Source organism: Asterias rubens, chromosome 1 (assembly GCF_902459465.1).
Source record: "Asterias rubens chromosome 1, eAstRub1.3, whole genome shotgun sequence".
NCBI lineage: Eukaryota > Metazoa > Echinodermata > Asteroidea > Forcipulatida > Asteriidae > Asterias > Asterias rubens.
In genome coordinates, this window is record NC_047062.1 from 31,176,467 (window position 1) to 31,190,751 (window position 14,285).

The following is a 14,285-nucleotide window of genomic DNA, read 5'->3' on the forward strand; positions in this document are numbered from 1 at the left end:
TTCCCTTCCTCTTTAACATTTATTGTGCTTTCATATTGTAACTAATCAATCAGGTCAAAAACTGAACTTTTTCGTTAAATGGTCCAGGAAAACCGAGGTGGTGGTTGCAGGGGATCTGGACCCTCCTTGCTCTCAGGTTTTGTTTTTAAATATTTCAGGGATGAGATTGTTCAGACTTTTGGCCGAATTCAGACTTTTTTTATGTCGGCCTGGTGAAGAAAATCAAACAATATTTTTTTCCACAAATAAAGAAATCCTGCTCATTGGTCTACTTCTCTGGTGCTTTGGATACTGTTCCCAAAATCTCCTTGGAATCTATAAACCCCAGGGGTTTCCAAACAGTAGAAATGGTATCATTTCAACATACCTTTGAATTTGTATTCAAGTTTCAGACTTTTTCGTTCGTAATGACTCTCAGCCCTGATATTGACACTCCCAAATTGGGTGTTGTTCGAAAGCTCTTCACATCTATTTGATGTCTGAATAAACGCCATTTTGAGTTACAACGGGAAGTGCCTGGTTTGAGTACGGACAGTCACAGAGATGATCAATAGGAGACTTTCCAACGCTAGGCGGCAGCAGACATACCGGGTAAATTTCCATTGTTTACGTAGTTCTGAACATGCGCATAATTCTGAGAACAATGGATTTACCCGGTAAGTCTGCTGCCCTCTATCGTCCCAGAAAGTCTCCCATTGGGTTCTATCTTTTTTTTAATAGTTAAGTTTCTATAGTTTTAGTTTCTGTACTAATTTCTGTACTAATTTGCTCCTGGTGAGTATTTAGTACTAAACATCGATGAACGGGTTAGATGATGTGAAATATATATATATTTATATATATGCTGTGATTAAATCAATGATTTTATTCAATTGAACAGGGCAATATGACCGTTATCATGGTGCAGCCATCTTGAATTTCTCCTCATTGATATCAATGTTACCAAAACGAGGCTGGAAGAACAAATTAGTCTGGTTCCTATTTACAGGAACATGACCAAGATGAAGGCAGCATGATAAATGGCTATAGCAATTCAATGTACACTTTCCTGAGTTTTGGGGTTTTAACTTGGAAATTCTTTAATGGAACCGCTCCGTAATGTGCTCCGTTTTCCTTTATTTCGTCTTTTTTACCTTAACTTGTATAACGCACTTACTGCACTCTGTGGTGACATTTTTTTTATGATATCGTTTAAGCAATATTATTGTATTCTTTTACGCACCATCCAAATAAAATAGCGAAACTAAATATCTCTCTCGTATCTGATAACTTGTTCATTTGTTGTTCTTTGATCGACATTGCTATAATCGTAGGCCTACCGCTGCTTCAAAAGCCTGGCAAGGATAAGAATTGGTGGCTGATGCGTCCAAAACCCCACTTATATTTGCTACATTAGGGGTGTCGTTGCCGAGCGGATAAGAGCACTGAACTCAAGCTCTTGTGTTTCTGTTCAGCAGAGTGTGGGTTCGAGTCCCGGTCGTGACACTTGTGCCCCTGCGCAAGAAACTATAATTGTATCTCTACATCCAGTGGTAAATGGGTACACTGTGTAGGCAGAGATGGTTCTTGTGATTGATTTAATTTCATATCTGGCAGCATAGGCTGTGTGCTCCCGATGGAGCTGAGATGTGTGAAATTATGCTAATCTGTATAATTAATACTCGATGACTATGATTTATGAACTCATTTGGCTGAAAGTATTTTCCTTTAAAGGGTTGACAATTCCTATTGAGGGGGGGGGGGGCGGTGGTAAGCATGTAAACAACAAATTATTTCTTGTTGCCATGTGTGTATAGTACTTGACCCCACTCACTCGTATCGTTTACATACTTAAGTTTTCCTAGGTATCATATTGTTGACAATAGACCTGCTCGCATTGTACTTTTTTTTTTCTTCTTAAGTAAACGACCAGTTTGGTAAACCATGCATAGTCCCCAAAAACTTGTTGAACTGTTCACCCCACTCAACCATTCCTTCTAAGGAACATACTTAGAAAAAAGTATATTGGTTTCTGGGAACCGTTTGGTTGCTTTATAAATATCGATGTAATCTTAAAGACACTGGACACTATTGGTAATTGTCCAATACCAGTCTTCCCACTTGGTGTATCTAAACATATGCATAAAAAAACAACCTGTGAAAATTTGAGCTCAATTGGTCGTCGAAGTTGCGAGATATGAATGAAATAATTGATTTTGAGACCTCAAAATCTAATTCTGAGGTCTCAAAATCAAATTCGTGGAAAATTACTTCTTTCTCGAAAACTACGTTACTTCAGAGGGAGCGGTTTCTCACAATGTTTTATACTATCAACAGCTCTCCATTACTTGTACCAAGTAAGTTTTTAAGCTAAATTGTTTTTGGAGTAATTACCAAGTGTCCACTGTCTTTAAATCATAGAGAACAGACAGAGACTAATTGACATATAAATTTCAAAAGGTGGTTGCCTTTTTGATCGCCCCCAAAAAATCCTGAGCGACATGTCCATGCAGGAAGAATGGTCCCCAATAGGAATACACAATGTGAGAAATGTTACTGAACAACGCTTCTCTGATTCAAAATTTGTATCTTTTCACACAACTACTTATTTGAAGTGAAATGTTACTCAAAATGGTTTTTGAGTATCAGGAAATGCTGCAGGCTTCTAACCAAATATGTTGATTGCCATTCATTTTATGAGTGATTACCAAACCTGCATATTCCCTTTCAGCCTAATTAGTTTGTTAATTGTATAACGTGGCAAAGAATCAGATTCACCAAATAATAATTATGCAGATTAACGTAATTTCACGGATGAATGCACACTGCCTACAATAATTATGCTCAAGTGGCTAAGAACATCTAAATTAAGAGTAAGAGTTTGTACGACCTTTTTTCCCCCCAGGAGAAATGTCCACTCTATTTTTCAAAACAATCTAGAAGAAAAATACTGTTGGCATTTTAAAAGATTGTCCATTGCGAACCTCAATGGACCGTCCTGGCTTTCCACTAAGCTCCGCCCACAGCGCACGTGAGCAAGACACGTGTACGAGCACTCCCAATGACATTCTGCACGATTCTGCTGTGCGTGCCAAATATACGCGCACGCATGACTGAGTTTGTTCGACCAAAATGATTGCTGTGATTGGTCAAATGGGTGAACGCGCAGTTTGATTGACAGGCCGGATTGGTCCATTGAAAGAGCTGCCTACCTTTGGGTCTTACATTTTTACTGTACATGTACATTCAATTAGGTGCCGCAAACTGCGGTCAGGTTGGTGTAGTTGTATGTTTCCCCGTGGTAGGCTGGGACCCGGTTTCAAATCCCACCGGGGGAGGGGGGGGGGGCACTTTGTGGATTGTGTTTTCAGTCCCCGACTGCGTGGGTTTTCAAAAAATTACTAAGCGTATTTAATACCTTCTCTTTATGATTCTTAAAACCTGGGTTAATAAACGAAACTTAGCTCAGTTTATAACATCCTTAAATAATTTATTGCAATGCTTCGATTTTACATAAATTGGCAACAAACATGATTATACTATGATTTTACATGCTATTGCATTCCATTAACTTACTGTAGCATCATTCAGATCATTTTAAAAGGCCCCCAGTACAAAAAGTTAACATTTTGGGTCAAACTGCGAATGCGATACGAATGTTGACGTCACAAATTCGCACTGAGTTGAGTTGTGGGCAACTCAGTGCAAATATCGCAGCGAAAGTGGGGTAGTGACGTCAAATTCACATCAAATTTGCATCGCACTCGCAGCAAGTATGAATCGGGCTTAAATGTTTTTCTAATCGTCTATAAGGGGATTGTTTCTCAAAATTTTACGACAGCTGCAGTGATTATTACCAGTAACTTTTTATGGTCATTAATTTTTGGAGTACTTACCAAAAGTACACCATCCCTAATTAGAGTCCTTATTATGAGACATCGTTTTGCTTTAAAAACAAATTAAGCAACAAATATTAAATCTATGTAATTATATAATTATGTACAAATTTACATTTGACTATTTTATTGAGATGTAATCAATTATTGGTTATATTTGGTAAAAACCAACGGTCTATGGGAGATTTAGAGTCTAAATCTACCCTAATTTGAATACAAGTTGCGTTGCAGAATTTTCACCGAAGCATTAATATTTAAGATTTTGTTTTCTAGTAGTTTTATGCTTACAAAAAAATAAAGAAGTAAGGTCTCTGAGTAACATAGTTGATATTATTTTTAAATTGTAATTAAATTCCAATAAACATATCGAAAATTCATTGGATAAATGCAAATTAATTATAAATTAAAACAAAATAAGGAACTAAAATATAGTGTAATTCTTTGAGTTATTCAGTATTTCTATGCATAAATAGTAAGTAACATTCAACTTACTCAATAACATGTTTCTCTAACAAAATTTTGTTAGAGGCTGAAAACAACAATGCCCATGTTAATCAGTGTTACAAAATAGAACAAATCTTGGCATACAAATTTATTTTTTATTTGACCTTACTTGACCAGCCAATCTCTCTCTCATTCAAACATTGCTTAACCTTCTAATTGCACAAATTATTAAATTTTGATTCAGTTTATATCCAATACTTCTGTCAGTCATTTTCATTCAGGACCACTTCTTTAGTTGCTTGCAGGCCTTCAGGTAGTTCTGTAAAACATGTTTAGTTTATCTTTATTGAAACTAAATATTTGTTAGCAAGTGTTGTATCTGTACTTTGTGAAACTGCTGGAAAAAATACATGTAATAATTATAATTAGAAGACTTTAGTGTATTGCAAAACCCTGTAAAACTTGATCCACTGGCTCTCATGCTGCCATATAGTCACCACATGCAACAGGAACTGTTGTTTTCCTGGATCCATCTTTTTCTGTCGCAGCATCAGGGATGCTCACTTACTCTTGTCTGCTGCTCCATTCATGGGTTTAGCACCATCAGAGGGCACTTTTTTCTTCGCGGCCTTGTCTACTCCAGATGCGCTGACTTTTGGCGTGGAGGTTGTCTTCGCAGACTTGTCTACTCCAGATGCGCTTACTTTTGGCGTGGAGGTTTTCTTCGCAGCCTTGTCTACTCCAGATGCGCTTACTTTTGGCGTGGTGGATTTTTTCGCAGCCTTGTCTACTCCAGACGCGCTTACTTTTGGCGTGGAGGTTTTCTTCACAGACTTGTCTACTCCAGATGCGCTGACTTTTGGCGTGGAGGTTTTCTTCACAGACTTGTCTACTCCAGATGCGCTGACTTTTGGCGTGGAGGTTTTCTTCACAGACTTGTCTACTCCAGATGCGCTGACTTTTGGCGTGGAGGTTTTCTTCACAGACTTGTCTACTTCGGATGCGCTGACTTTTGGCGTGGAGGATTTTTTTTTGATGGATGAAGAGGCACCCTCTATGCGATTGTGCTCTTCTTGAACCAATTGATCCATCTCTTCCTGTGTGAATAGAAGACGAATGGTTTGGGTTTGAACAAAGAAAAAAAGACTGGAGTTGGACTTGAACCATCGACCTTCGGATTAACGTGCCGGTGTCCCAGGTTATTCTGTCAGCCGGAGATCCGGTCCCCCACATGGGAAATTAACATGGGCTGGAGGAGGAGGATTCTGAAGAGGGTGTTATCAGAATTAAAATGTCTTTATTGTCCGCATCAGAAATTTAGCTTCCATTGGCATATAAGAAGTTTGTACACAGTTTGCCATATGGGGGGGGGGGTGGACAAAATCTCCAGCCACACCGGCGCTCTACCAACTGAGCTATCTAGCCCTAGTTTGTGGTCTCCCTATTTTGTCAATAACTTTGTCTGGGGGTGTTCATTTTTCAACATTCTTACCTTCCATCCAAGTAGCTCTGCTAACTTGTAGCACCCATCGTCACATTTATCAAGATGCAATACATCTCTGCCAAAGAAATAAAGAAATAAAACAATTAATGAATTATGGCGGTAAGCGTTGCTAATGACAGGACTGGAACACTGTCTCCTGAAGATGACTAGACCTTTATCATGGTGCAGCCATCTTGAATATTTCCCATTGATATCAATGAAACTAAACCGAGGCTGGAAGAAAAAAATAGTCTGGTTCCTATTTGTGAAATTATTATACGCATTTATTATTGTCATTTGACATGAGGAACATGACCAAGATGGAGGAAGCGTGACAGAGGTCTACTAAAAGCTCACTCCATGGTAGTAGTTTAAAACAAGCAGGACAGTTCATTTCAGAACTGAGAATATTCCCGAAAAAAGAAAAAAAATCTACTCCGCTTTAGTAGATTATACAGCAAGACAGTTCTCTAAAGAACATAATCTACCTGGCAAGTTGACACACACAGTGTAAAGGCAGAGTCACACTGCAGCGATAACGATGCAAAGAGAACGCATTGGGTTGACCAATCGAGGCCGTGGATTTTGAACATTCTCGTTTTCATTCTCGTTATCGAGGCCTGACCGGGCCTTTATCGCAGGATTGGAACTCGTCTCCAACATTTTTGTCTTAGCCGTTTCCGGATGCTATGGTTTCCAAAGGGTTAATGACCAGTGATGTGTAGTACCATTGAGCTTCAAATTATAAAAACTTGATGTTTCCAACAAATTAATTTCTTTACCTGTAATTGCTCTCTGAGTCAAACTCGAAGCCTCCTCCGCCGTAACCAAGACGGCGTAGCACGGGATTAGACTGGAAGATTTGGGAATGAAAAAAAAAAAAACATTTTCAATTATTGCATCTGTTTAATTTTGTTTATTTATTACACTTTTTTACTAGCACAACACAATAAAAATTGCACTAGTAGATATATATCGTTTGTGCTTGTTTATGCCTCTGATAAAGGTCCAGTTTGAATAATATAAATATCAGTACATACAATCACAATACATACAGTTTATAAAATATCTACACACAGAGGTCCTGGTTTATTTTCTGCAGTTCTGGGCATGCGCCCTTTTTTGACAAACAAAAAAACCTAGAGGCCTGACTCTTTTATTGCAATTAGTCAAGGATTGCATAATCAAATTTATTGACATACCTCGCCAGCTTTCTCCATGTTAATAAGAAGTCTGGGAGTGGTTTCTGGAACTCTGAAGAGAAGAAATAAATATAAACATGCAGATCAGTTGAAGGGAAGCACATTTTACAATAACCTTTTTCAATGTCCTTTACATTAGTAGATTAGATTAGATTGGATAAGAATTATTTATTCAGCCATTGTTAAAAAGTTAAAACCTAAAAACAACGGAAATTGTAGTGTACCTCAACATTTAAAACCATTACGAAGAAGATACAAAAATATAAATATATACAAATATATAGGCTACAAAAAGCAGAAAACAAACTAGTTTACATTAAAACCACAAACAGCATAAGGATAAAAACTATCTATGAACCGCTTGCTACCTTTAAAATGCTTAAGACGACGATTAGAAGGGAGGAATAGTGCCCTGATTAGTGCCCTGGTCATTGGGCCAATAAGATTCCTTTAAACTTTCTCTGCTGGGAAGTATACAGCCCAAAGGGCTTTTAAAGGCAGTGGACACTATTGGTAATTACTCAAAATATTTATTATCATAAAACCTTTCTTGGTTACGAGTAATGGGGAGAGGTTGATAGTATAAAACATTGTGAGAAACAGCTCCCTCTGAAGTGAAGTAGTTTTCGAGAACAAAGTAATTTTCCACGAATTTGATTTTGTGCCCTTACAAAAAAGTTCTATAGAACTCTATAGAAGGGTCTATAGAGCTCTATAGAATAATTATTTTCTATAGATGTCTATAGAAATGTGAAGGCAAAATCTCTATAGAGAAAATTCTCTATAGAATTCTCTGTAGTGATATTGCAGTAAAGAAAATGTTCTGTAGAATTCTCTGTAGTGCTGTTGCAGTAAAGACATTAATGTTCTATAGAATTCTCTGTAGTGCTATATTGCAGTAAAGAAAATGTCCTATAGAATTCTACAAAGCGCTGAATTTCTCTAAAGAGAAAGTCTTCTTTAATAGATTTTGTACTGATTTTTGAAAACCCAAGCTGCTAACTGAGCGAATTGACTAAAATAAACGTTAGATGCGTTTTAGAACTCTATACACTGCCCTATAGAACTCTATACACTGCCCTATAAAACTCTATACACTGCCCTATAGAACTCTATACACTGCCCTATAGAACTCTATACACTGCCCTATAAAACTCTATACACTGCCCTATAGAACTCTATACACTGCCCTATAGAACTCTATACACTGCCCTATAAAACTCTATACACTGCCCTATAGAACTCTATACACTGCCCTATAGAACTCTATACACTGCCCTATAAAACTCTATACACTGCCCTATAGAACTCTATACACTGCCCTATAGAACTCTATACACTGCCCTATAGAACTCTATACACTGCCCTATAGAACTCTATACACTGCCCTATAGAACTCTATACACTGCCCTATAGAACTCTATACACTGCCCTATAGAACTCTATACACTGCCCTATAAAACTCTATACACTGCCCTATAGAACTCTATACACTGCCCTATAGAACTCTATACACTGCCCTATAAAACTCTATACACTGCCCTATAGAACTCTATACACTGCCCTATAGAACTCTATACACTGCCCTATAGAACTCTATACACTGCCCTATAGAACTCTATACACTGCCCTATAGAACTCTATACACTGCCCTATAGAACTCTATACACTGCCCTATAGAACTCTATACATATCTATATACATTTCTATTAAACATTCTATAGAGGTTGCTATAGATGTCTATAGAAATTGTATAGAAAAGTGGCCCAATTTTCTAAAGAAACTCTATAGGTTGTATAGAATTTCTTTAGAAATTGTATAGAAGTTGTATAGATTTTGAATAGATATGTGTATAGATATTGTATATATTCTGTATAGAAATTTTATAGAAATTATTTACAAGGGTTCTATACCCTTTTCTATAGAAATTTGTATAGAATTTCTATAGTTTTTTTTTTATAGAAGTTTAGAATTGAGGTCTCGAAATCAAGCATCTGAAAGCACACAACTTCGTGTGACACACGGTGTTTTTTTCTTTCATAATTATCTCTCAACTCCGACGACCAATCAAGCTCAAATTTTCAGAGCTTTGTTATTTTATGCATATGTTGAGATACACCAAGTGGGAAGACTGGTCTTTGACAATTACCAATATAGTGTCCACTGTCTTTAATACACAATGTCAACCTCTACCTTTGCAGGTACCAATTTATCACAGACTGTTCCCATTAATGATCCTTCAAACTTTGAAACCTTGAATCCTGTGCCTACCTTTCTAGTAATGAAGCAAAGGGCTGCACAACCAGTGATGTCCCCATGACTATCAGCAAATCGCACCTGGGAAAGTCCTGCAAGGAAAAAACAAAATAACAAAATAAGTTTCATCAGAGCCCAATTTTATGGGCTTACCACCGAATTCTGGCTTAACGATCACCATTCTCTGCTCACTGTGCAAGCAATCTATGCAGTGTTAATGAAGAATGCACGGCAAGGGGCACCAAGGCATTTTCTCCTTTGTAAAGGGCACCCTATGAGGAAATTGTAAATTTCTACTGGATCATTTCAAGGGCACCAAGGCAATGACAAGGGGGCATGGAGGGCAATCGCCTTCAGTGCCTCCGTGAAGTATCAGGACTGAAACCTCTCTTAGTAAATGCAATATTTCCATCAAATGCATTCAATACTTGTCTAAATCATGTAATTAAAATATTGACCTACAATATGTAGGATCTGATCTAGCTGCATCTGCTCTACCTACCTCCATAACGAGGGAGGAAAACCTTAGGGGTAGTGCCTCACCAAAGAACACAATATCTGGCTTGACTAATCCACCACACTCCGTGCACTTGGGTATCCTATCAGCAAAGATCTCAACTACAAACACAAAAGAACAAGACCATTTGAGCGTCAAAATTGATGGGTTTAAAGACACTGGACACTATTGGCAATTATCAAAGGCCAGTCTTCTTATTTGTTGTATCTCAACATATGCATAAAAAACAAACTTGTGAAAATTTGAGTTCGATTGGCCGTCGGAGTTGCGAGATAACTATGACAGAAAAGTTTATCATTGCCAACATCTGAGAACGAAAATATACAATTTCTACTTTGGCTTTTTCAATGGCCACCAAAGCAATGAACAAGGACAAGATTGTTTTTCAGTGGCATAAACAATTCTACTAGGACATTTATTGGGGCACAAAGGTTCCTAAAAAGGGCAAGGCAGTTTTGTTTTTCTTGGGCAAGTTTGGAAAGGGAAATTTCTGACAATTTCTACTGGGAAATTCCAACATAACAAGGAACACTGTCACCCAAAGGTACCCCAACTAGGAGAAAAGGGCTTGGATCAGGGTAACATTATACCCCAACTTGAGAAGTTATGTGTGTAATCCTTAGTTCACTCACCTCTCATCCACTCTTGTGTGTATTCTTCCCTACAATCTCCAGCAAGGCAGTGTCCGGTATGAAATGTACCGTGGGCCTCCATTAACAGGTCCCCTGGCACACCAGCGATTCTCTCTAGGGTGTCAATATTCTACCGAGGGGAACACAAACAAGAATCAACATGGTCAAAGGAAAACAATATTAGTCTATAAGGCGGTGCTGGGCAGGCCTGCCCAGAATTTACAATTGCCCAGCCGTCGACTTCTCCAAACTTTAGGATTAATCTTAGGACGAGTTAAGCTCCGTATCCATAGACGTTACGGCGCATTGAACCCATCCTAGGTTAGGCTCGTCCTAAACTTGAGGTAGAATTAATCCTAACGTTTTGTGAAATCGGCTGCTCTGCACACTGAGCAAAATACATTGTGTCCCCAGCACAGAAGCCCCCAGATTTAATCAAAATATTGTCCACTGTCACTGTGCCCTATAATCATGTTATTGGTGACTCTAATCAGCGATGGAAATTAACCGCAGGAGTAGTAAAGATAGTAAACAACAGGAGAGTCTTGAGCCAAGACTAATATCTCACCTGTGTGTAGTTTCTCAACAGGAGCTTTTTCTCAGCGAGGAGTCTGATGAAATAATGACACGGTGTGGGTTTGAACTTCCCTGGGTACAACTCCTTGGCCAGGTAGAAAAATGGCTCCGGTCGTTCCTGAGTCATCACAAAACAATAATCATTCTTTGATACCATTCCATTATGTCAGTGCAAAATCTCCTTAAAGACACTGGACACTATTTATAATTGTCAAAGACTAGTCTTCTCACTTGGTGTGTCTCAGCGTATGCATAAAATAACAAACCTGTGAAATTTGAGCTCAATTGGTCGTCAAATTTGCGAGATAAGAATGAAAGAAAAAACACTCTTGTCACACAAAGTTGTAAGCTTTCAGATGCTTGATTTCGAGACCTCAGAATCTAATTCTGTGATCTCGAAATCAAATTCGTGGAAAATTACTTCTTTCTCGAAAACTATGTTACTTCAGAGGGGGCCGTTTTTCACAATGTTTTATACTATCAACCTCTCCCCATTACTCGTTACCAAGTAAGGTTTTAAATGCTAATAATTTTTTTTGAGTAATTACCAATAGTATCCACTGCCTTTAAATAGCACTTATGCTCACTTATAGCACACATACCTTGAAATATGACATTTCAAATATCGACATCGGAGTTGGTAGATTGTACTTCCCTAAGTTATCATACAGGCCGGATCCTGGGCTTCGGAAATCTGGTATCCCGGCAGCTAGGCAAGACACATAAATACAATGGATTTTACTTCAACCAATTAATCAAAAGTCATTTATAGAGTGCCAAAATCAAAAGTTTGCTCTAAGGCGCTGAGGCACAGACTCATGGGGGCCAGCAGAGCTCCATCCCCCACGAATCTGCACGCCAGACGCGGTCCATTATTAAAGCAGGAGTTGTTAGTAAGCCTGCTGGAACAGGTGAGCTTTTATAAGGAGTGTCTTGAATGATGTAAGTGGGCTGGCATTTCTTATAATAACAGGAAGATTATTCCACATTTTGGGGCCATAGGGAGAATGAATAGCAGGTTCTTGGCACAACAAACAGGTTTACAAATACAAAATATTTATGAGAGTAGAGGTAAGTACTTAATCATGAAGATAAAATAGGGAATGATTAATTCATCGAGGCAAAACCAAGTTGAATGGATTGTTCCATCTTGCAATGAATGTCTGAAAATGTCTGGTTATGCCACTGATGGTAAACATTATGCATTACTTACAAGTAGAGATTCCAGCACCAGTCATAACGATGATATGCTTACCTGTACAAAACGAACCAAAGAAAACAGTTTAAAACACAGAAAATGTTAAAAAGTTGTTTTTATTCGAAGTATAAGTTTTTTTTCGTTTTGTACATCGCTTTGAAACTTTTATAAAAGGTGCTAACCTGACCACCCTGCTAAGCAATACTTTTCTGTGTTTAGCGAGTTTTTGTGCTTACAGGCTTTATGAAATTGGTTCCTGACGGTTTTCTCAGTAAAAGAATCTTACCAAAAATGTTGGCTTAAGCTTCCGATTTCGAGGTCAAACAAACTTACATCTATCACTCTTTATGTACTTTGCCACACCCTCTAGGCTGATGTCTTGAAGGAGTTGCTGTGGTTTGACTGTATCATCATCGTCATCATCTGCACCTCCAAGCCAGGGGTTTAGGAGACCCATCAAACGCTCCAGGGTATCCACTAAATCATCCATAGAAATAACAAGTCAATACAAAGGAATCATTCAGGAACAATAAATACTTCCAAAACACTAAATAATATCACTCCCGGGGTGACATCTGGAACTCTCTACCACTTAATCTTAGACCTTTTCTTTGTACCACAAAATTCAAATCTCTTCTCAAAACTTATCTTATCCACAGATTTTCAATTTAGTTGTGTCTGTTTTCTTTAGCTTGTTTTTGGTTTTATTGCGCCTTGAACACCCAGCAATGTGGATATGTCCGCATTACAAGTATTTATTAATATTTATAAATGATTAACGTGTATTGATTCCTCATAGCGCCTTACACTTTTATTAAATTTCCCCATTCATCAGGGCTCAATTTCATAGAGCTGCTAAGCACGAAAATTTGCTTAGCATGATATTTCTTCCTTGATAAAAACAGGATTACCAACAAAATTTACATTTGATGATTATTGCTTGGTACTTGTATGCAGCTGTTGTTTGATTATCCTGAAAATCATGTGGAAATTTGGTTGAGAAATCATGTTTTTATCAAGGCAAAATTTCATGCTAAGCAAATTTTTATGCTTAGCAGCTCTATGACATTGGGCCCAGGCCGTAAGTATTCCTAAAAATCAAGACAAAAATTATGAATTTTTAAGGCTCACTTGGGTCCGCTCCAGAGGCCTTGGGATCATCGTTGGGATCATCCTTGGATGGTGAAAGTCCCGTTTCATCTTTCTCATCAGTCTCCCTTCCTCCTTCGGCTCCATTAGGATTTTCCAGTACAGCTAAACAGATAAAAATCAGAGACAATTTGAAAAAAGTTCTATCAATCCAGGCTCGGAATTACACAATTCAGAGTTCTGATTTCTACAATTTTTTTTAACGATTCTTATCCAAGAAAGTTTTTCATCAAGGCACAATAGTCACTGGGGAAAAAACGGCTCAGAATGAGCCAAAAAAATGCTGGCTCCAATATTCACATGGCTCAAAAGATTGTCTAAAAATGAGCCTTGGCTCACCTTGACTCCAAAGTTTTAACATGTTTAAAAAAGTTAAATAACAGAGGAACCGACATTTTTACTGTGGCTCAACAAATACAAACTGAGCCCCTATTTTTTAATCTGATGAAAAACGTTTTCCAGTGTACAAATTTATTTTAAAACTCTATGGATTAATCAAGCCACTTCAATTCAAGTCACCTATATCCCACCCCCTCCCTTTTCCCCGACCCTAATCCCATATCGAGCAATACCGCACATCCGGTATCCAAGCCCCGCCCCCCTCAATCACATAATACAATCCCACACACACAACTAATAAAGCAATCGCCACCAAAAAACTACACCTCCTTCTCAAAAGAATCGACCTAAATTTCGATCCTTCAAACATTTCTGATTAGCCGTAATGTTACTCAAAAGGTAATACCTCGTTCCTACCTTCAGACATGTTTGTGGTCTTTCAACAGGAAACCGCTTATCACAAAGTCTGACGAGCTGCTACCGCTAGTTAATATCTCATTTTGTGATAGCCTACTTTTTCAGTTATATATTAGCGGTGATAAGAAAGCACGCCCTCTGTAGCCAGCTTTAATCCAGTAAATAAAGATCTGGTAACTTGACGCCTACATTTATTA

General features: G+C 38.1%; 1 protein-coding gene across 2 annotated transcripts; it reads right to left on the bottom strand.

Annotated features, from left to right (window-relative positions):
• Positions 1-4,261: 4,261 nt before the first annotated feature.
• Positions 4,262-14,185, bottom strand: LOC117297746 (NAD-dependent protein deacetylase sirtuin-2-like). 2 transcript variants are annotated; one of them, XM_033780904.1, is made up of 13 exons: positions 14,089-14,185; positions 13,315-13,437; positions 12,517-12,660; positions 12,199-12,240; positions 11,588-11,694; positions 10,978-11,103; positions 10,410-10,539; positions 9,763-9,878; positions 9,276-9,352; positions 7,005-7,056; positions 6,585-6,655; positions 5,812-5,878; positions 4,262-5,416 (listed from the first exon to the last, which is right to left on the bottom strand). In XM_033780904.1, the coding sequence occupies exons 1-13, from the start codon at positions 14,096-14,098 to the stop codon at positions 4,880-4,882; spliced, it is 1,602 nt and encodes a 533-aa protein (XP_033636795.1). In that variant the 5' UTR covers positions 14,099-14,185; the 3' UTR covers positions 4,262-4,879. The 2 variants fall into 2 exon arrangements, with proteins under 2 accessions (XP_033636795.1, XP_033636787.1); XM_033780896.1 differs by having other exon boundaries at positions 12,517-12,669.
• Positions 14,186-14,285: the final 100 nt, after the last annotated feature.